The sequence below is a fragment of the Abramis brama genome (genome assembly GCF_963993115.1).
Source record: "Abramis brama genome assembly, chromosome: 22".
In the NCBI taxonomy this organism is placed as follows: domain Eukaryota; kingdom Metazoa; phylum Chordata; class Actinopteri; order Cypriniformes; family Leuciscidae; genus Abramis; species Abramis brama.
In genome coordinates, this window is record NC_139984.1 from 13,007,954 (window position 1) to 13,031,141 (window position 23,188).

Consider the following 23,188-nt stretch of genomic DNA (forward strand, 5'->3'; position numbering starts at 1 on the left):
GCATTCATCACCCTTGATGTTCAGTCTCTCTGTAGAAACCACATCATTTCCATCTCAGTAAAGTGTATTTACATAGTAGTACACCTGAATGAAAAGCAGGCACTAAAGCAAACTGCTCTCTGCACTAAGCCTGTCACACATCTCCAAGATAATATTGTCTAGTCCTGTAATTTCACTTATGCAGCCTGCCTATCTTTTACCCGGCTTGTATCCGTACAGTGTGGTTTTGTGTATCTGCACAATTTGTCATGTGTTCGTAACCCGGCTATGAAATGTGATATTCTATGAGGGCTGCCTCTTCCATTATCTCAGAAACCTCTCTAAAAATAGACCCATGCATCCAGACACCATGCTATAGCCTACTCCATAGTCCCATTAGCCCCTTCTTTTTGGCAACTGTTCCTATCAGCCTCGCCCTGCTGCCAAAATTTGGTTGAATGAACTCTTGATGCTCATTTTTAGCCGTCTAGAGATAATTTGCTGTTCAATAATTTTTAGACCATTTCAGCCGTAATAAAGTGTCTGATGTGAATGGAGTGAGAGCATACACAATTGTCATAAATCGCAACTCTCATGAGTGTTAGTGTTTGAAATTAGCCTTCCAAAAATAAGTTTTGTACAGGTTAAAGGTAAATGATTGATTGCTTCATAAAGTTCATGGAATACGGATGTCTTGTTAAACATTCTGGTTGTTCTGTTAGTAAGCACCTTCTTGAGTGGCTTTTAGGGTGTGTTCACTCACATGTTTGGTTCGATTAAACGAACCCTGGTGTGGTTGCTCTAGCGTTTGTGTGGTTCGTTTGAATAAGTGTGAACGCGGCCATCCGAGATGGGTCTCGGTCCGCTTCCAAACGAACCAAAAACGGGACATGATGTCACAAGATGTGACCCTAAGAAGGACAGAATGCTCAAGCATACCTGTTTTTTTCTCATCAAAATCACGATGTGTCCCATCACAGTTCAGGACAGGCGTCAGAACCACGTCTCCTCGCAGCAGATCTTTGTTTGTTTGTGTGACGGAGGAATTTCTGCCGCTGTTTTGATTCCTTTACACATTTTATAATCTCTTCACAAGTTCTCAGCTGGTCGAAATACCATCGTATGTAGGCACATACAGCGAGCGCAGTTAGCCCAGTACACAGCATTGTTTTGGATGTTCGGCAAGTTCTGTCGTGAAATATACCTAATAAAATCCAACTAATCAGGTAGTGAACATATCCCTATGCCTTTAGGTTCGGTGTTAAAATTCCAATGTGAACGCTAAGCGAACCAGGACAAAAATTGGTGTTGGTCCGGACCAGACGAACCAAGCGAACAGATCTACATGTGTATGAGCACGCCCTTATTCATCTTGTAAATTCTGTTCACTTGTGGCCTGTCAATGACGTAATATTATCCCTGGTTTCCGCTCGCACTGCCATAGTAACCATGGCGACAGACGTGGACAACTGCGTTACGTCTAACGGCATGCTCACGTTGTTGTGAGAACTAAAACGAGAGAACTGTGGAGAACTAAAACGAGGATCAATATCAGCGTGGCGTTTTCGAGATGCCGAGAGCTTCCACGACTAACTTCGACTTGACAGAGACGCCACTCTTGCATGTACTTTATTAGACAGGTGAGCAAATGTACATAAAACTAATCAATGTTATATAGCTCAACATGATGAAATGTAAGAATATGATCAGTAGGCCTATGTTATTCTAATGTTGATCTGGTTGCCTAAATTGAATCACTGGGACATCCATAGTCATTAAAAAGCTTCTAAATGTATCTAAATTCAAAAATTTTAGAAAGTTTCCAGCCAGCATTTTTGATCATTTTCACAATTTAACGGACCCTAGAATATTTTGTTGTATGAAAATATGAACATGCAATATATCAAAAGAAAGAACAGAACTTTTAAACAAAAAAATATAGTGTAAAAAATATAGAAAATAGTTTTTTTTCAAAGAGTACTTCCGGATAGGATTCAGAACGATAATCAAAACACAGATGGAGTAGATCGAGTCCATCAACACCCCCAAAGCTTCACAGTCCTATACCTCTTTGTGGGTTTGACATTTCATTCAGTAAACTTAGGCACTTTTGATTTATATGCTGTTTAAAGGGATAGTTCACCCAAAAATGAAGATTATCCCATGATTTACTCACCCTCATGCGTATATGACTATCTTCTTTCAGACGAACACAATTGGAGTTTTATTTAAAAATATCCTGGCTCTTCCAAGCTTTATAATAGTAGTGAATGGCGGTACCGATTTTGAAGCCCAAAAAAGTGCATCCAAGTAATAAATAAATGCCTTCTGAAGCAAAGCAATGTGTTTTTGTAAGAAAAATATCCATATTTAAAAAAAAATTCAACTAAAAAAAGTTGGCAGACGGCCCTACTCAAGTCAACTTACACCAAAAGAGTAACCCCTGACGCGATGAATGACATAGGATGTAGAGTAGCGTAAACTTTGATGCCTCTCATGGTTCAAACAAATAGGGCTGGGCAACAAACTCAAGCTCCTCTTCTCTTCTTTATCTTTAAAACTTCTTGCTTTAGACTTCTAATTCATGACCAGTGTTTTGTTTTGCTCTATCCTCTGCTCTTCGTCAATACTTCATGCGTCGGGTCAGAGGTTAGGCCTCCTCTTTTGCCATAAATCGATGCATACGACCGTCTGTCGGAAGCTAGTTATTTTAGTTTTTTAAGTTTTAAATATAGATATTTTTCTTACACAAACACATCTCTTTGCTTCGCTGGTTTTTGTGTCCAGAGATTCTGTGCTATTTCAGAAGATGCATAATAGTGGCCCCTACCATATTACAGTGAAAACACGGATAGCTGGAAAATTCAGTCAATGGCGGGGAAAGAGATAAGTGTAAGTTAACAAGCATTGGTGGAACGTATTAAAGGATACTTGATTCAACTTCACCACCATATTCCCTCTGATCACATGATCCAGCGCGCGCGTGTGTGTGTGTGTGTGTGTGTGAGAGAGAGAGAGAGTGAGTGTGCAAATGTGGTGAAGGATACACATGGTTTACAAAGATCTGTGAAATAATAGATACTTATTCTGAATGAAATTTGAGGCTAAAGTATTTGTAAAGATTGTGTAGACTTGTGCCTTTTGAGTCCATATAGACTCTTATATGGAGCATATACAGTAGTCAACATTTGAAGTGGATCAAAACCTTTCATCAAAGTTATACATGAATTTTGAACAATACCCGTTCTTGTCTTAGGACAACTTTGAACTTTTTTGATCCACTTCAAATGTTGTCTACTGTAGTTAGTACAGTACAGTCTGATGGTGGCATGTCAATCATGCTGCATCTGGCGGAAGAAGTAAAAATATCATATTGTGAATAATTAGCCAAATGTATACCTACCTAGCCAAATATTTTTTCTTTTCCTGAACTTTTTTTCTCCCAACATACGTAATACAAGCTCTTTTTCCTCCACATATCGTGCCCCTTTTTAAACATCTATTTATCGAGTGATTGATTAATTTCTAGATTATGCACAAGGTGTTGGCTTGTTTCAGTGTAACAGTGAACATGCGCTTCATGTTCAGTGTAATTTTCTGTAACAGAATAGCCCGAGGCTGTCTGTCGATGAACTGGTTTTTATTTTTGAGCCGGAAAAAAACAGATACTTGCTATAATGGAGAATTAATAGGTAGAATGAGTCTGATGAATTTGTTTTCTTTATGTAATTATTTGGTCTACTGCGCCTGGGCATATTAATTGTCCAGTTGAATGTTCAATTGCATTATGGGTAATAACCCCCATCATCCTCGGACCTAGTTGTAATTGCACAACAAACAACCTTTTTTGTTGATGTTCTTGCTAATTTTATTACTCTAATTCATTTTAAGAGCCACATCTTGATGCCACGTCATATGAAGCACCTCACAATCTAACTCCTGATATTATGCTGAGAGCTTGAGAGTGTGTGTTTATGGCTTTGCTTTCCTCCCTTTTTGTGTTATGTATCAATATCTCCTCATTGAGACTTCAAAGGCATTCCTTCAGGTTGGTGTATGTTTTCCCTTCCTGACTGTTGAAGTCCTTCGAGGCTTCACCTCTCCCCTAAAATCTTCATGTTCGTGTTGCTTGTCAGCTTGTGTTTGTGTCTATGGGAAAATGAGGCATTAGGAATGCAGAGGAACGTTCATGAGATGAAGGCCTATCATCTGTACAAATATACAGATGCCAGTGTAAGTCAAATAAACAGAAAACATTCTTCAGCAGTTACACTGTTGACAAGCTTTTGTTCTCTTTCATGTTTCTGACAATGTAAGAACGTTAAACCCAAACAAACGTCCATTAGTGTTTCTTTTAAACAGTCAAACAGGCCAATACTGGTTTAGATTGGCATTTTCATCTATTTACAGCAAACATGCCTGTTGGCAGCCTATGACAGAATAACACAGTAACTCAGAGATTCATGTTTTTTTTCCCACACTTGTGGACAGGTTGCATTACATTGTAATGCACTCATTATGTACACTGCATGTTTCAGTACATATTTGACATGTTTCATGCACCATAATGTTCTCTGAGTTTCGTGAAGCAGGATATTTGTGCAATCAGCGTTGGATGCCGTCTTGCTCCAGATTTCCTCCTCTGTGATCAGTGAAGTGCTTCCTGCATACATTTTACTGCAATTGACTTTTTTTTTGTTTTTATAAATGGATAGTAGTTCTACATGTATTCGTCCTGAACCGTCACCGTACTGATGTCACGGTTATTCATCAGACAACGAATACACATATTCACAGGTGATCCACACTCCAATCCCTTCTGCAACACTGGTAATGCAACACTGTTTGCTAACCGTCACAACAGGAAAAAGAGCAGAAGAACGAAGAGACGATCAATGCACCAACCCTAAGCAAGAGAGGTGTTTAACAATCCACTCAATAGCGCTCAAAATGCTAGGAGGAAATTCTGGTGTCACATTTTTAAAATTGTCGGTACGTTTGACAACACTGTTAAACACTGAGAATAGAGAACCTGCACTCAACCTTTTCATAGGCATTTTGTTTTCATAGTTAGACACATATCGTATCATTATAAGATTGTCTAGCAATATATCGACTAACGCTGAATTGTGATATTATCGTTATCGTATCGTGAGGTACCCTGTGATTCCCACCCCTACTATGTTTCATTACGGGACCCGCGGGTTGGAAAAAAAGCCGACCCGCGCATCACTATTAGACACATATCGTATCATTATAAGATTGTCTAGCAATATATCGACTAACGCTGAATTGTGATATTATCGTATCGTGAGGTACCCTGTGATTCCCACCCCTACTATACTCTTGAGTTTCGATTCATTTTTGTGACGCACTCCACTAACTTCACGGAAAGGAAACCGAGACGACAGAAAGCGGCATCTTGTTTGTTTTCTTTATTTTTCAAAAGCACAATGTTTTGTTTTTATTGAGTATACACAAATAAAAACAGACACTTTACAGTTTCGAATGATGTGTTACTCTTTTCTGTATGACCATAAATGACAGAGTATTTTAAGTTGTTTCCACTGATATGATGAGACAAAATCATTTGGCATTGTGCCGATTTGTGTGATGGAAGTGCAGTGATGAAATATGCGTGTCCTGCTTCACTCTCTGTCTCCTCGTGGAAAGGTGAAGTAGACTCAGATGTAGATGGCAGTTTTTCTCCTACTCTCTCATCTTTCCGTGATTTCTTATTGAACTTTGTGCACCAAATGTTAATGAACTCGCACGCGCAAAGAAAACTTTTATTTTTCATTATTCTATTTATTTTGTACTTTTATGACACAAGATGCTTTTCAGTTTTGTAGCTGATAGTGACCAAATACCTTTTTGTTTTTTATCAGCCCTACAACAAAATATGATCTATGCAAGAGCACACTCTCTTTACTGCTTAGTGCTTGATACTCTAAAAGAGCCTGTACTGTATCAACTACCTCAGGGGGGACTAATGCCGCTAGGTGGAACAAGCTGTAATTTGCACTACTGTCTGTTCAAAAATAAATGGGAAAAAAAAACTAGCATTGGGGATTTGTTGCTATTAATGCTGTACCGAACTCGTATCAAACCGTGACCCCAAAACCTAGGTACGTACAGAACCGCGACTTCTGTCACGTTACACCCCTAGTAATTCCGGTCCTGGATGCTGATTGGTCAATTCAGTGTAACAAATTGCTTAATGAAATGCTTTGTCGCCAAGAAACAGAAGTAACAACTGATCTTTTGTTCTATATTGTGATCCAAGTAAAATGGAATATTGAAATTTAAAAAAAATTAGGTGGGACTTGGTTATGTCTTTCGGTTGTTGATTGGATGGAAAAAAAAATGTATGCAATTATGAATTATTCACAGTAAAATCAATAACATGCATTTAGAAACTGGGGCAAATTTTGACAGAATTTTTATTTGGAATTACAATGTAATGTAGTGACAGTTTTAGAAAATGAATAAGGCACTAAAAGTTAGGGATATATTCAAAGGTTAAAGGGGTTGCAGACACTTTGGATCTTGCCTAAAAAAAGTGTTGTGTTTTAGTTTACAATGCACAATGCATCAACCGTTGAGTCAATTAGGATGTTTTGTTAGATAATCCTAATTTAAATGAGTGACAAAGTAGTTCACACAAAGCACATTGTGATTTTGCTGTAGTGACTCCACCTCTTGGGGAACATTTATTTAAGCTTTAATACTTTGGATCACCTCTTTTTTACACTGGGAAAAAGAGTATTGCTCCATATTCCATGTATTATGGACATGTTTAGTCCATAACTTCAGTGCTAATTATTTTATGGACCTCAACACCATACACAACCTCACACCAATCTGAAACGCGTCCTTCGCCAGTGAAAGTGCAACACAGTGTCTGCCAGCCGAAACAGGCAGCGGCTGTGTTAGCGGCACTAAATAACAAGCACTCAAATCCCACGAGCTCTGTTCTGGTTCACATTCATGTCAGGAGAGGGGTTGCTTGTTTGTCTAGAGATTTTCTTCGCTGTTTACTCTAGCTGTGTTGCTTTTTGAGCCGTTCCCCCGCCCTTCCCAACTGTTTACATAAGGCCCTCCCTGTGTATTATGGCACCTGCCAGATCTGCAGATCGTACCACCTGGTTAATGTTAAATTGCTCCAGAAGGAAGATGTGTTTGTTAATAAACACCAAACCCAGGGCCCCAGTGTTTACTGTAGTCATGGTGGCAATCAGTTATTTAACAAATATCGGCCCCTGCTTGTGTGGGAGAGCGTTTAACTATGTACGAACCAGAGAAAATGTGCAACCTGCCAAAGCAGAGCTATATGAAGCGCTTGGGGTTGAAAGAAATTCGTTTTTATGAAGTTATGATCTGTGTTCTTATAACTTCAGCTTTCGTATGACTAGTTCACCTTTAAACAAGTGGACTGGGCTGGTTTCTCGCCATCATGAGGATTGGATAAAAAGAGAACCTTTAGCACCAGTTTTTCAACAGTACGTAGCCCACGCAGTTGCATTGTCTTAAATGGTTATTTTTAAGCTTCGTGGAAGGAAGGCAGACAGGTTATACCAATATTCATAAGAACCTGTCCCTTGCAGTTGTGTTTGCTGAAAAAGTAATACTTTTAACTTTTTGCTTTTCATCAATAGTGCTTTGAATTGATACATTTTTTATTCAAATAACGTACAATATGCTGGTTGATTAATCGCAATTAATCTCAATGTCAATATTTTCCCTCAAAGACAAAAAAAAGAGATTATTCAAAGGTAAATAGTGACTTCAGAAAATGTTATATTGTCAATATATATTTTATATGATTTATATTCAATATTATTAGTTTTATCATATATATATTGGGATATGATTGAAAAAAAAAGAAAGAAAACAACATTATTAAAGACAGTCAGGTTTATTAGCCTGCTGTAAGACCCAATGCACGAATTCCAATATATTGTTACGCATACCTTTTTGAACGTGAACTGTTTCAATTAAGACATAACTTATTGTGTTTGCGAGGATATTTTGACACAATTTTTTTCTGTGTATTTGTTCTTTCAAGCGCAAGAAGACGTGAAAGAGAACTTCAGTATTTGTGCATGTGCTGTGGATGTGCCCAGCACAGAAAACAGGCTCGATGGTGTTTTAAGCCCCCAATGGCTCCTTAGAGGCAGCTAACCCTACCCTCAACCTTAAACCCACCCATCCCCTCGCTGCCTGGAAGGCGCCGTTGGGGGCTTAAAACACCAAACACCCAGAAAACAGTGTGCGAGTGCAGAATTGAGTTCTCTTTAGTGTCGTCTTGTGCTTGAATGGTTTAAAATCTACAGTGGCCGAGAGAGCTCAACGCGCTGCAAATAGCACTGAACAGAAATGTTTCCAGGGGACCCCAATAAGTGATGAACCCGGCTGGGACGTGCTTATAGCTCAAAGGCTACTTTTTTTTTTTCAAAACATATAGAGATGACATGTTTATGACATAACTTTGTATACGTCATCAGAATACAAATGAGAAAAAAAAGAGCTGTCATGGGAACATCCCAGGTGAAAATAATTAGGAAATTACATTGTCTTTCGTTGCTCCCTTCGTCAAGTGCGTTCCAAACGGCTACATAATGTACACAAGTGCCCTGCTCACTCCAAAGTCCCACTTCAAGGGCTCTTCCCTTTGAAGGGAGCAGGGCATAGGGATGATCACGAGCAATAAGCACGTCCCAGCCGAGTTCGTCACTTTTTGGGATCCCCTGGAAGCATTTCCGTTGCGGTCAGTGCTATTTGCAGCGTGTTTCTGTATTTGGTTGTGTTGTGAACTCTTGCAGCGTGTTGTGAGTATTTGGAGCACACAAGTGATGAAACTGATGAAGATGTTTTCTTAATTTGTGGGTGTTTTTCTATTTGCATGTTTTCTTCAGTTGCAGCGCATTGAGCTCTCTCGGCCATCAGAAAAATCACATTAAAATACGCACACAGGAATCGAAATTTTAATTTTAGAACAAGTTTGAATCGATTTTCTATTCCCAACCCTAGTCATGTGGCACAATTAATTGCGTTATCATAATTGATCACAATAATTAACACAGCCCAAGTTACTAAACTAACATCTGCATATGATACTGAAAGTGAAGTACTGTCAGAAATCGAGCCTTTCTCTTTGCTGATTGTATCAGGCTGAGAAGAATGTTGTCTTTGTTCGTGTCAGTTTTTTGTAAACACACTGATGAGATCAGGCTGTTTCACACAGATGTTTGTCGACTTTAAGGAGAAAGATGCAGGATATTGATCGTCAAGGTCAAAACGGATATTTTTTCTGATTTCAGTCCTTCAAAAGGCCCCTTATCAAAGACAAGGTGCATATAAGAAAAGTTTTCCATTCTGCTCATATAGTCCTATGATGTCTTTCTGATCTTGCTACAATGCAAACTTTTTATCTTTAAATGCGCATGGTTATTTCTTCTAGTAAAAGCTTAATTCAGTCCCAGCAGCACAATATAAGATTCGCCTTAGTGAGCAATCATCAGTTATTTGCGTTAACATGTCTGTAGGCATCAAATGCTTCATTCTCAGAACTCTTTGTTTATAATGCATTATCATATTTGTGTACAGTACAAACACAAATGTTTGTGTTTCGATGTCAGCTCTGCTGGCAAAGTGCATGTTTTGTCATGATCTAGTCTGTAGGCTTGTGTGGGGGAGAAGGAAATAAAAGAAAGGAAAAGTCTTTCCAAAGCATATGTCAGAAGAAATTTGTTTTGCTGGCAGCTTATCTTATTTTTCTCCTCCTGTATTTAAGGTTGTCGTATCGACATGCAGGAGTCCAAGACCGATCAAACAACCAATAGCAGTCCAATTGGGCAGGAAGGTCAGAGCTCAGAGAGCGAGAAGAGGGTAACCAGAGAAACGTCTTCATCCCCATCATCCACAGCCCAGACGCTTCAAACACAGGTAAGGACCTAAAGCTAACTGAAAATACATTAGCTACAAGTTTCTTTTGTGACTTGGAACTAGAGCTAGGTACACATTTTCGGATTATTTATACAGTTTAATATGAATCCCTTATTTTGTAGTGCTCCTCTCGTCCTGTAGATCTTTTCCAGTCTGCAATGCAGACTGTGCTTCTAGTAACGCTTCTGGTGCCGTTTTTTTTTTGCACTCATTCTAAGCGTTGTGACTGTTCATACTTGAGATGAATTGTCCTTGCAGGTCATGTTAACTCTGGTATCTTTTCAATTCCCTGTGTGCTCCTCAACTGAAGTTTATTGTGAATAGCGCTGTATAGTACAGGTTCATCAAGTCAGTGTAACCAATTGATACTTAAAGGAACACTCCACCCATTTGCATTAAGCTTTGCATTGTTAGAAACCCAGTCATACTATTGAATGCAATTTCTCCCCTGAGACGGGAGAAATCTGTATTTACCTCTTAACACTTCCTCCCACAATGACGCAAAGATCGTCATTTTGCGTCATTGTCGGAGGAAGTGTAAGAGGGGTGTATTTCTGTTGAGACTACAAGCACTAGTTCCCACCCTTTCAAACCCGCCCATAGGGGGTTGGAGCTAATGCGCTAACAGACCTATCACAGATCAGTGCCAGTGCGTTTGATTTCCAATGCCATCCTCTTTTTCCCGGACATGTCCAGCCGTCGAGATCGTCCAAAATGTCCGGGATTCGGCTTTTGCTTTCTGCGGTCGCCATTCATTGTTTACATGCACACCTTTTGTTTCAATCTAGCTGAATTCATTCCGATTGGTGAATCTGAATGTAGTGTTTACACGAACGCTAAACAAGTGATCGGTTGATGTGCGTTTTAACATTGCTAATAAAATTCCCGCTCCTCCGTGAGAGATACGAGACCAGCGCGTCTCAGTAATGACACCACCGGCCTCGCGCCGTTCTCCCGCGGCCGTCAGCCTCGTCCTGCTCGCCACAGTAAACATGATGAATGGCGACTGTAGAACGCAAAAGCCGAATCCCGGACATTTTGGGCGATCTCGAAATCCAGGGCAAACTCATCACGGAGACTCGCTAGTAGCTTAGCTTTGTTGTTGTCAACTGCCCTCTCTTACCGGTAGGCGTGGCTTAGGAGTGGCCTCCTAGGGCAGCGAAGCAAGTGCATTCTGGGAGCTGTTGTTTTTCATCCACATAAGCCAAAAATAAATTTTCTGGCTTTTCTCAGTCTAGAAAGCTTCAAATTCAAAAATAATTTCACATTTCTTCTACATAAATGACCTATTTTAAATACACATTCATCTTTCCAGAGGTAAAGTGTTCCTTTAATTTAATAATTAACCTAATATGTTAAATAATATTGCAATAATACTGTGGGACATGGACACGTGACCTTCCACTTTTAGCATGTGATTCATACCACTAAACCACCTAAACAGTTTTTGAAGAGGAGACATGCTGTCATCTCCTTTTCTGTATTTTTGTTTTATTTACCTAGTATTTTAAAGGGATAGCCTAGTTCGCTCAAAAAGCACAATTGTGTCATTTACTCAACCTCATGCCATTACTCAACCTCATGTCATTCCAAACTCATAAGACTTTCGTTCATCTTAAGAACACACAAGATCATTTTAATATTGTCTTTTTTGTTCATCCATTGAAAGTCCATCCATCAAAATGTTCAAGCCTCAAAAAAGTAAAAACAAAAAAATCTATATACTGTAAATCGAGCAGAATAATTCAACTGCGTCTGAAATCGCATAGCTACTACATTTGAATTATTTTTTTATATAGTATGAATATGGGTAGCGTGAATGAAATTTGTTGACAGTTGTGTCGCTTCAATGCCATTCTCCTGTAGTCTCATGGAGTGTCCATCAAATGCGCTGTTCGGAATAGTAGTAGGGCATCCGTGGACTTTTCACCTGCTGTTTTTCAGAATACTTTGTATTCGGACATACTACTCTTTTAGCGTACTGTTTTTCGCATGCTATATAGTAGGGAAGTATTGGATTTCGGCTGCAGCTCAAGTCTTCTGTAGAGACACAATCACTTTATATGAACAGATTTCATTTAGGCTTTTATTCACATATAAACATTGATCAACATGCATACATGGAGCACATCAAATAAATAGAGTGATTAAAAATGGTTTAAAGTGTAATGTTTTTGATTACATAGTTCAATGGATGATATCAGAGAATATCAAAAGTAACTTCATGTGTGTTCAGGCTATATTTTGATAACATGACATAGTTGGTACTTCATCTGACAGGAAAATCCCTTATGGAATTTTAAACGGGTGGTTGATTATGATTTCACTTTTTTAACTTTAGTTAGTGTGTAATGTTGCTGTTTGAGCATAAACAATATCTGCAAAGTTACAACGCTCAAAGTTCAAAGCAAAGGGAGATATTTGCTTTTAAATAAATCGCTTTTTAAGGACTGCAACAAACGGCTGGTTGGGACTACACAAGCTTCCTCCCGGGTTAGTGACATCATTAACCCTAAAATTTACATAAACCCCGCCCCCGAAAAATGATTTATAGCTTATCAAGACAGAATATGCTAATCAATGACTAGAAGATAACTACACATAAGCTACATACATTCATCAACTAACCATTCAGAAACGTCCTGTTGCTTCTACATGTTGTCACCTCTTCTTGAGTCTCTCCATCATTGTCTGAATCCGGTTTGAACATAAGTCTAAAAGTTTTTGAAATTTTCAGTGAATGTCTGTGTGAGTGCAAGCTGTTGAAGCTCCGCCCTCTGTGCCGGGAGCAGCAGCTCATTTGCATTTAACAGAACAGACACAAAAGGGTGCGTTTTTGCTTCATCAAAGACTTATTTTACATCTTGTGAAAAGGGCATTATACCACCCCTTTAAATGCGGGTTAGGAGTATCGTTTGAATTTTAGCGATTTCGATTCTGCTTATTGATTCTGATTCTTATCGATTCCCAGTTTTGATTCCAGTATGGTAAAATTAAGTCAAACATTTAGATATCAAGTATTAGATATCGAGTATTTGATAACAAAAACTTGCTCCTTTTAAACTATGGAAATAAAGTCACAATCCACCTTTATGCATTGCCATAAGGCACAAATGAATCGATATTGAATCAAAATTGTAATTGAGCCGGAAACGAATTGTGAAATCTGTGCCGATACCAAGCCCTACATGAGACTGACATGTTGAAAACGTTCCAGGAAATGCTTTCTCAAAGCAATGAAGTTTTTATAGGTATGTCAACATTTGTTACACAATAGCTTTGTTGCTTGTTAGAAAAATTGAGCAATTTTGAGACACACCCGTGTTAAATCATTTAAATCATTGACGTGCCTTATGTGAATCGGAGGCTCAGTGCTTTCAGTTCTGTCTTTCAAAAATAGTCATTGTCATTAAAAATCGTGCATGCTTTTATCTCTACATATGTGTGTGCGCAAAGTGGATGTGCACATGATGAAATTGTGACAACAGTGACTAAGTGCAGCAGATTCATGCTGAGAGCACCCACACATCTCTTCAATGCCCCATGTTCAGATTCCAGATGTATGATGTCACCTCTGGAGTATAGGCCAGACAGCTGTGGGTTCAGGGCACCGTCCTGTGTTTAAACAATGAGAGAAGGCTCTAAAAAGCTCCTGTAAATGCTTTCCCATGTTGTTTTCATCTCCCAAGGATTACTGTGTCATGATCTGTCTGCTTTCCCTTTTCTTTTCACACTCTATTGAAGTCTCCCATATCCGTTTGCTCATCTCTCCACCCTTCTTTTTGTAAAGGGGAGTTCCACAGGGCCAGATGTTTGACCCTACAGAGGTGTAAGAGGTCAGATCCGAGAGGACGGTCCCACCGCTGTGGACATTGTTCGCGTTCATTATTTGCATTTCTCTTTCCTTGATTTCTATCTAGAGGGCCTCACAATGGAAAATAAGACAAAAGCAACAGAGAGTGAGAGAGACATCCTTTCATCAACTTTTGGAGACCTCTCATTGCTTTGGCACAGCTGATGTATTTACTTTGTTACCGTTTCCTGACAACTGTTTTTTCCATTTCAGAAGGCGTATAATGTTCTGGTTTAAATAAAAGAGCTGGTTTAGATCGTCTCATGCAAAGAATTATGCTAATGTTTTTACAAATGTTACCATGTGATAGTCTTCAGAGGAATGTATGATAGGATCCAATCACCAAGGGACTGCTGCGGCTGTTAATAGTCAAAGGTTGAACCCTCTGCACTTTGTGCAATGCGCGCAGTGTGTGACTGTAATAAGCAGATGTTCACAGGTTATTATAAAATAAAAATATTGTGCAATCATCACATTATTTTTTTCTGTGAGGGCTTGTCAAGATTTTATGGCTGTGGTCCACGTGCAATAATAAAGCATCATTTTATCGCTTGGATATTTCCAGTGGAGCTCTCCTTAAAGGTATAGTTTACCTAAAAATGAAAATTCTCTCATAATTTGCTCACCGACCGTCACGTCATTCCAAACATGTATGACTTTCCATACAGTTTTGGTTAATGCATATACCACATGCATATATAGTTTAATGCATCCTTGCTGAATAAAAGCATTAATAACTTTTGAACAGTTGCATATATTTTGTGCTCCACAAGATGGTGAGTAAATGATGATAGAATTTTTATTTTTTGGATGAACAAGCTTTTTAATAGTTTGACGGGTAATTCACTTTCATTAAAAAAAACCTTAACTACGAAATATGTTGCCTTTGCATCCGTGCTTCTTGAAAACAATGTGAGTGATCCTGGGAGAGCAGAGCTGCTCAGAAACCAATCAGAAACTTGTTATTGTTTTTTTCAGGCACTACAAGTTGCTCAACAACAGCAGCAGCAGCAGCAGCAGCAGCGAGCGAGTGGTGAAAAGTCCCCCAAGAGCACGGAAAAGGAGACCGACACACAGGTAGAGCCGTGCCCTCCTCCACCCGCAGCACACACACCTCCAGAGAACCTTGCTGTTTACACTATTACACAAACCGACTTGTTTATGCTGCCTTCAACAGATCATAAACAGATGGTGCAATGAAGGGTGTTTTATTATTACATATTTTTATGATGGAAGATTACACGTCCTCTTTATTGTCTTTGTAGCCTATTGTAAAACGAGTATTTTCTGTCTTGTCAGTTAACAGATAAGGCTGTACTACTGAGGAGAATTAGACAGCTGTAGAGTTTAGCCACAAACAAACACGCTATATGCCACCCAGTTCACAGCTGCCTTTATTTATTCATCATGAATGTAATGCTTATTACATGAGTCTCATGTGAATGCAAGAGGTGGAACTAGGGTTCAGATAGTCAATAGTTCAAGTCAACGTGCCACTATGGCAAGTGTAAGGGGTGGGGTTACCAGCCCGAACCACATGACTGGATGGTTGCGTTAGATTTGAGATCCTAGTGAGAGTGTTATTGAAGGGGGAGGTGGGTTGGTCAGCGAGGCTGGGTAGTTGAAAGAACAGTAGGGAGGAAACTGGCACTCTGACTAGTCTTCAAGCATTCTGCGCAGCTCTCTGTTCTTACCGCCAATGGAGTTATCAAGGTCTGTGAGTATTGAGGCGAGCTTTGCTAGTTTAGTCGGAGAGGGAAAGAGATATAATGTTTGCTTTAGTGTGTTCTGGTATTTGATGTCTGTTTCTTTTAGTCTGTTTGAGTTTTGTGGGTGTTTTTCAAGCTGTTTATTACCACTGTGCATTTATATAAAACTTTTATTGCAGTTTCCCCAACCAATTTGCTTTTAAAATCTCTAAATTACTGCAATTCTCTGTCATTTTCTGTATGCTCACATTTAAATTTACAGATCATGATTTCAAAAAGCAGTTTGCTGTATTAATTTGTTGATTAATTTTTTTTGTATCATTTAATTGCTGACATTGTAGAATAGCATTGTTTCAGAATTGTTCCTGAACTTTTATTTATTTATTTTTAGATTTAAAGAGAGAATGGGAACTAAGTGAATGACCACTAGGGTCCATAATATCTGATCTGACATGAGGCTGAAAGCTTTGAATGTTCACTGGGACCTTTTTTTTGTGACTCACTATCTTTAGGCTGTCATTTTGTTCCCTGAATTACTTCTCTTTGTCTTTTAAAGGCTATGTTCACAGAACTGTGCCTTTTTCCCCTCTTGTTTTTTTTCCCCTTGCCTTTGCAATTTATATTTACCCAGATGCACAGTGCAGGAAAGAATGTTATTTTTACTTTGGGTGGGGAACCACACCAAAATTGTTCAAGGTATTGGAGGGGAATAACAACAGGCTCTATTTGTTTTTGGGCTGCTGAAGCCTGTTGATTTATGGCTTGTGTTTTCAGAAGCGATCGCTTGTTGACATGTATTCACTCATGGGGAGTTGGTTCTCTGACACACTGGCAAGAACAATAACAACAACAAAACAATGTTTGGACTTGTCTGTTGCCATGGAGACAACACTCATTAGTGCTTACTGTGCCCCCGAGAGAGAATATTTACATTAATATGCTGGCATGCTTACATTCTTCTTAGGCTTTAAAGTATTTCTGTGTTGAGACTCGAAGGCCTCGAAGCTCTTTCACAAGCAAAAGCATTTTTTTGTTTACTTTAAGTTACTTAAGTTACAGTATTTCTGGTTCAATTGTTCAAAGGAACAGAATCGGTGTAGTTTACAAAATAAGTCATTTTTCAAGGAAAATCTTTGCCTGCAGTGTGTGGTCATGTATACAAAAACAGCATATAGGATTGGGAACCAAGCACTGGCTCCATTTGTGGTTCTTAAATGTGTATTCTTCTGTTGATGAAGCGAGAACACTATAAAACAATACTCCATGGCAGAACAAATCATAGTTCAGCTGACTTGTGAGCTTGCAATATGAAATATCACAGTAAAAATAAACTACACAAATAAACATGTGTTAGTTGCATGCAACAACAGTCAACTAGGAAAGCACTCATGAATCAGTTGTAGCAGTTACTGAATTAATCTGACTCGCTCACTGAACCGCAAGTCATTCATTTCAGTCATGTCCGGACCAAGAGCTGATAGGGCCTACTGTGTTGTTTTTCATGAGACTAAATCAGACTGATTACTCTTATGACAACATTTATTAAACATGTATTAAAGATACATTCTAAAACATTTTTTAAATAAATAGCTATATACTTCAAATATATTACAAAATATTTAGTTTTTTTAATTAGAATAATTTTTAGATCAATATTTGTGTATTTTTATGCCACCCTTGTGCTGTGTTAAAGTCTATAAACACCTCTTAAAAGTATTGCATTCAATGTGCTGAAATATCAAATGAGCTCATAATTTGGCAAAAGCGATCTGTCATGCCACATTAAACAGCACTAAAATGGTATTTACTGCTTGATTAAAATTGACTAAATTTGAAAGCTGTCAGAGTGCTTCATATCAGAAGCAACAAAGCTTATTGTGATTTTATTGGATGGGAGGCGCTACAAAGTTGTGTTCAATCATTAACTGAAAACAGCATAGACTGAAAGATCGATTCTTGGGATTCAAGATCGTTATCTGTTCTTCAAAATGAGAATGTGTACTATGTACTAACATTTAGCCTAAAATAATTATTTGATACAATGCACGTATTGTGTCCATACCTGTTTTTACAATGTACTTATATTTTATTATATTAAAAATACCTGCATGTAATTACAGCTGTAATTAATTTCTGTAAATACATCTATAATGACACAGTTGACCCTTCCTTTACCCCTTTACCCACCCTTAAACCTAACCATACCACGAAACCTGTCCTTAAACTTACCTGTATTCCACCTCAATAGCAGCACTAGTGTTTTGTAATGCAACATCAACACAATAACTACACTGTACTTATTTTTTTTATGTAAGCACATAGTAGTTAAGGACACCAGTATTTTTAACCCAGCCCTAATAATAATCATTAATGGAGTCAAGGAACCAGAATCATTAAATTCCTTACAATTGCCATTCGCTGCGGCGTGTGAAGATGTTAAGCTAGGTCTGTCATCAATGTAATATATTGTTATCAGACACAAAGGGCTTTTGATCACACGTGAAGCAAGTTGGAAAAGAGCAGGGTGAACATTCTGCTAAATACTATCTCTTTTTGTGTTCCATCGATGAGAAAGTCATAGGAGTATAATGTCTAATTCTTACATTTTTGGATTAACTGTTTCTTCAATTGTCAGGATTTTGGGCCATGATCTTAAACACACACACACACACACACACACACACACACACACACACACACACACACACACACACACACACACACACACACACACTGTATGAGAAAGACTTGTTAGTATAACAGTCAGCTGTTATTGTTCTCCCATAGTTGCAGTATCTCAGTCCAGAAGTATGTTTATATGAAACTGAACACAGACTTCTTTACTGGAAATTTGTGTTTGTTTGTGTTTCACAGACTTAATTAAAATGCAATCTTGAGTTTTGTTTTTACAGTTGCTGTGTACCCCAGTATGTATTATTTATACGAATCCGTAAATGTGACTTTAATTATTCTGTTTATGTTTATTGTAAACATCTTAAAAGCAGAGAGAGAGAGTGAGAGAGTGTGTGTGTGTGTGTGTGTGTGTGTGTGTGTGTGTGTGTGTTTTGGCTTGAGATGTGGTAATTGCTAGAGGCCAAGTGATGCATGGACTAACTCATTGTGAATCCAGTGCATTTACATTGAAAACGCTCGCCTCTGTTGTGGGTATTTTTGTTTTTCTGTTTTCGTTGGTAGCATTTTTAATGTCAGTGTTTGAGCTGCTGTCAACAAATGAATAATGTATTTGTCTTTTTAATCTTGACTGGTTGTTTGCCTCAGTTTATGGGCAAATTAAACTGAGATAACTGATATGAATGTTTGTGAGAGATGTTTTTTCCAATTGTAGGCACAGGGGTTTGTCCTTGCATTTTATTGAGGACTGTAAGCCTTGTTATTTTCAAAATTGCTTGTGTATTTGTTTACGTGGTCTTGTTGATGTTGACCGTCGAGGCCCAGAGGACTTGGAAACTATTCCCTGAATGTCTAAACAATAAAATATACAGAAAGGTCTGGCAGAGTCTTACTCTGGTATCTCTTTTTAGCGGTTCACTTGTTTTAAAAGTGTTTACTATCCTTGGGGAAGAGAATTGAAATTGGGTTTGTGGAAAGTCCTTTGTTCTTGGAGTTCGTGATTTACTTTTTTACATCACAAGGTATGCAGCGTGATAAAATCAATCTCAACCAGGATAATAAATGTCTTCTTGTCATCCTAAAGCTCATCATATTGTCTGTCAAACAATCAGTCTGTTGCTAGAAGTAGAGACCGGCGCTCCCGCAAAAATGTTACCTTCTCCCACTCCCACCCACAACATTCATGTTTTGTCCCGTTTCCGCCCGCAAAAGCCCCCAGGTAGAAGTATTGATTTTTTTTCCCAGTAAATCCATGAAAGTTCCATTAAATAGTTTCAAGTTACTTGTCACCTAGCCACAGCCTACACATCCCAGCATAAACTGTTCATAATAATAAAAAAAAATTATTAAAGCATCTACATTCACAAACCGCTGTTAACTTTAACAGAAAAGCAAGCATAGGCTTTTGCATGCGTGATTTAGATACCTAAATAGTCTTTCTACAGAATCCAAATTCAATACCCACCACAAGCTATCTGATTATTTTCAGATGAACGTTAAAATGCCTTGGTATTAGTAAAAAAACGCAGTCGTTTATGTTTTAAGAGAATATAAATGAGTGTAACGTGGGTGTTGGGTGTTCGTCAAAATAAATATTGGTTCTGTGATGATGTTCATATTAATTACTGGCAATCTTGAAGAAAAATAGACAACCGTTCACTGCACTTGGCTGGATAATTGTATTATCTTTAAGTTATTTAAAAACAAGTATTAACTCAACATTAATCCTAACGGGAAGAAAAAGCACATCTCATTTTAATCATAGCCTCTTTGTCAAATTCTTACAGCACTGAATTAGTAATAATATATAACTAATAATTAAGACTATGGCAATAATTTTAAGTAGTTTTTTTCCACATTTGATTACTTTTTGATTTTTGTTTTTAATTTATTAATGTTTATTTGAATATTTGATACTGTTAGATCTGCAGGTACTATTTACTTTATATATTTGTGAATTGTTTATTGGATCTTTTTTAATTACAGACTGTTTAATAAGAAAAGCTTGAAGCTTTATTTGATATACAGCATATGTTGTTAAAGGAGCATTGCGTAGGTTCTGCAATTTCTAACAGTTACTGACACCAGTGGCCGTTAGAGGAACTGCAGCCAGTCTCATGCTCGTTCTCGGTGCGCACACGCTCATACGAGCACGACCACATCAACCAGGGTTGCCGCAGCAACCACTAACGGCTTATTGAGATTCACCAGCATAATGTTTGAGGTAAGAAAACACCATTTGAAAACAATACCGATTGCCGCTGCTTACTAATAATGGCTGCCGTGCCGTACGGATGTAAGCCCAAGTAGACGAGAACGCGCATGACGTCACATTTTGTGAATTTTCGCGCCGATTCGGGCCCGACTCCTCCACACACAATTGAGCCTACAGACTGCTAGAGGCAACCGTGGTGGACAGTCAAGGTGCCATTCTTTTTATTACATCATGGTTGGCTCATACATGTACAAATGAAAACTCTATCTTAAAGATTTTTTTAAGTAAAAACCTACGCAATGCTCCTTTAATTATATTAAATGCCAAGCAGCGTATTACTTTTCGTTGTGGTATTGTCTTGAGAATCATGAAATTTCACTGGTATTGGTATTGACTACTACATTTATGGTTTTGTGATAGTCCTAATACAACCTAGTGTTTGATCAATAATGTGGTGTGTCTGTAGGTGTCTGTGTCAGTGGGGATGATAACTCCTCAGGCCATCACTCCTCAGCAGATGCAGCAGATTCTCCAGCAGCAGATCCTGAGCCCTCAGCAGCTCCAACTGTTACTGCAGCAGCAACAGGGCCTCATGTTACAGCAGGTACACACACACACACACACACACGCATTGGGTTTTTATGTTATATGAAGAGACTCCATAGACATAGTGATTTTTATACTGTACAAACTTTACATTTTATCCCCTACCCCTAAACCTAACCATCACAGAAAACTTTCTGATGTTTTACATTTTCAAAACAACAATTGTTTAGTATGATTTATAAGCCGTTTCCCTCATGGAGACTGAATTTTGTCTTGGATCTTGTGGGGACATTGGTCTTGACAACATAGGGAATATCTAGACCACACACACACACATCAGTTTTTCTTAATTTTTTTATTTTTATTTTTTATTTTTTTTACTTACTAAATTGGTTCTCAACCTTTTTTACTCAAATGCCCCCCCACCCCTTGTAACCGAAGAATTGTGTTTTTTATTATTTAATTTTTTACATAAACTGGGACCTTTGATCTATTCAGCTAATGTATCTATTTTATTAAATTTACTCTGTGATTCCAGAAGTTTTAAGAACTGTATGTTTTTCAATTAAAAACAGTATTTGAGGGTGAAAAAGGCTGTATGATTTCAGTTGATTTTTTTTGTTTTTTACATTATAGTTTAAATTAGACATTGTTTTACTATAATAGTACAAATGATTATGATAATTATTATATTAATAATAAATTGAAATACTTTATAGTCAGCCCCCTTGGAAGTTTGCTTGGGCCTCCTATACCCCTCTTCCATCAGAATGGTTCATGTTCTGGAGCCAGAGCCTGTTCTTGGGCCGGGCGAACTGGAGCCTGTCGCGAACCGGCCGTGTGTTTCCACAGACTTGAGGAACGAACGCTGATGTAACGCTACTATGTGTTGTTTACCTGCCTATAATGTAACCAGTCTTAAAAAAAAAAAAACTTTCTAGTGAACCAGCAGCTCGTATAATCTGCAGGTTCTCTCATCTGTCCTTTTTGGAGATAAACTGAAACTGAAACCATTGATTCATTCGCTCTCTCGCACGCATTGATCTCTCTCACGCATATAGTTTTATATATTTAGCAAGTTTTTAGCAAGTTATAAGAACAGCAAGTTTTTAGGGCCGGAGTTGAACCGTTCTTTCTGGCCTGGAACCCTCTTTTCTGCAGTGGAAATGCACGGAACGGTTCGAGAACGGACAAAGACCAGGAAACCCGCACCGGAACCGTGTTGGAGGAAAAGGGGTAATAGTTGGCCCTGGCCCCCTGGTTGAGAGCCACTGTGTTATTGCATTTTTACACTAAAGCGTTTGTGAAACAGTGGCCAAACAAAATGGGTTTTGCTGTGCCACATACTGATACGTAAAGAGAAGTGTGGCCAATACACTGCCAGTGAGATGTACACAAAACTGTGGAAGTTATCAAACACTGCTTTTACTAAACATTTACTCAATCTGCTTATGTATTTGAAAACGGATAATGTACATAATACATTGACAAAGCTAATGCAAACATAAACCAACATTGACAAAGCAAAGCTAAACTGACTACCACTTCTGTTCATCAGCCAAGCACATTCATGAGCCAATGTGATCATCTCAAAATATCCAAATTGTAGATTATTACTTGACATGGTCAATACTCAGACTGCATCCGAAGTCGCATACTTCCCTATTATATAGTAGGCGAAATACAATATGTGACAGAAGTATGTCCGAATTCACTGTACTCATAAAAGAGTAGACAGAAAGTACCCGGATGACCTACTTCTTCCAGCGAGATCCTGAAGTGTGCATACGATGGACGCTTTACTATCCCATGAGGCCATGGGAGAATATTTAGGAATGGCAGTGAAGCGATGCAAGTGTGTCACATGATAATGACAACATAGCGAATGCAGTACATCCAGATTATATTCATACTACACAGTACACACAAGTCGTGAAGTAATTACTTATTCAAAATAAGTGCCTACTCAAGAGAGTATGCGATTTCAAATGCAGCCTCACTCTTTTACTAGTGACTAAACTACCTTGGATTGATGTGTGACTTGTTTTCTGGTGTTAATGTTGTGTGTCCTCCCTCTGTCTCAGCAACAGCTTCAGGAGTTCTATAAGAAACAGCAAGAGGAACTCCACCTGCAGCTCCTGCAGCAACAACATGCTGGGAAACCCAGTAAAGAGGTAAAAACATCACAATTTAAGACCGAGGACCATCAGAGCCATTTGCTGCCCAGATTACTGTCACACAGCCTACTTTTCACTAGCCACATTTCTGTCTTTTGACGGCTTTATGCGACTGTACTGTGAGCGAGTG

The 23,188-nt window shown here is 38.4% G+C and overlaps 1 protein-coding gene across 5 annotated transcripts in view; it reads left to right on the top strand.

Moving 5' to 3' along the window:
• The window catches only part of foxp1a (forkhead box P1a), a 43,692-nt gene that overhangs the window by 7,803 nt on the left and 12,701 nt on the right, over positions 1-23,188 (top strand). For 3 of the 5 annotated variants that reach the window (XM_084099897.1, XM_084099899.1, XM_084099898.1), the window contains 4 exons: positions 9,776-9,927; positions 14,759-14,857; positions 20,802-20,939; positions 22,966-23,055. In XM_084099897.1, coding sequence (XP_083956023.1) covers positions 9,790-9,927; positions 14,759-14,857; positions 20,802-20,939; positions 22,966-23,055 — 465 coding nt within the window. In that variant the 5' untranslated portion in view covers positions 9,776-9,789. The remainder of the gene's footprint in view (positions 1-9,775; positions 9,928-14,758; positions 14,858-20,801; positions 20,940-22,965; positions 23,056-23,188) is intronic. The other 2 variants (XM_084099900.1, XM_084099901.1) reach the window with 1 other exon arrangement.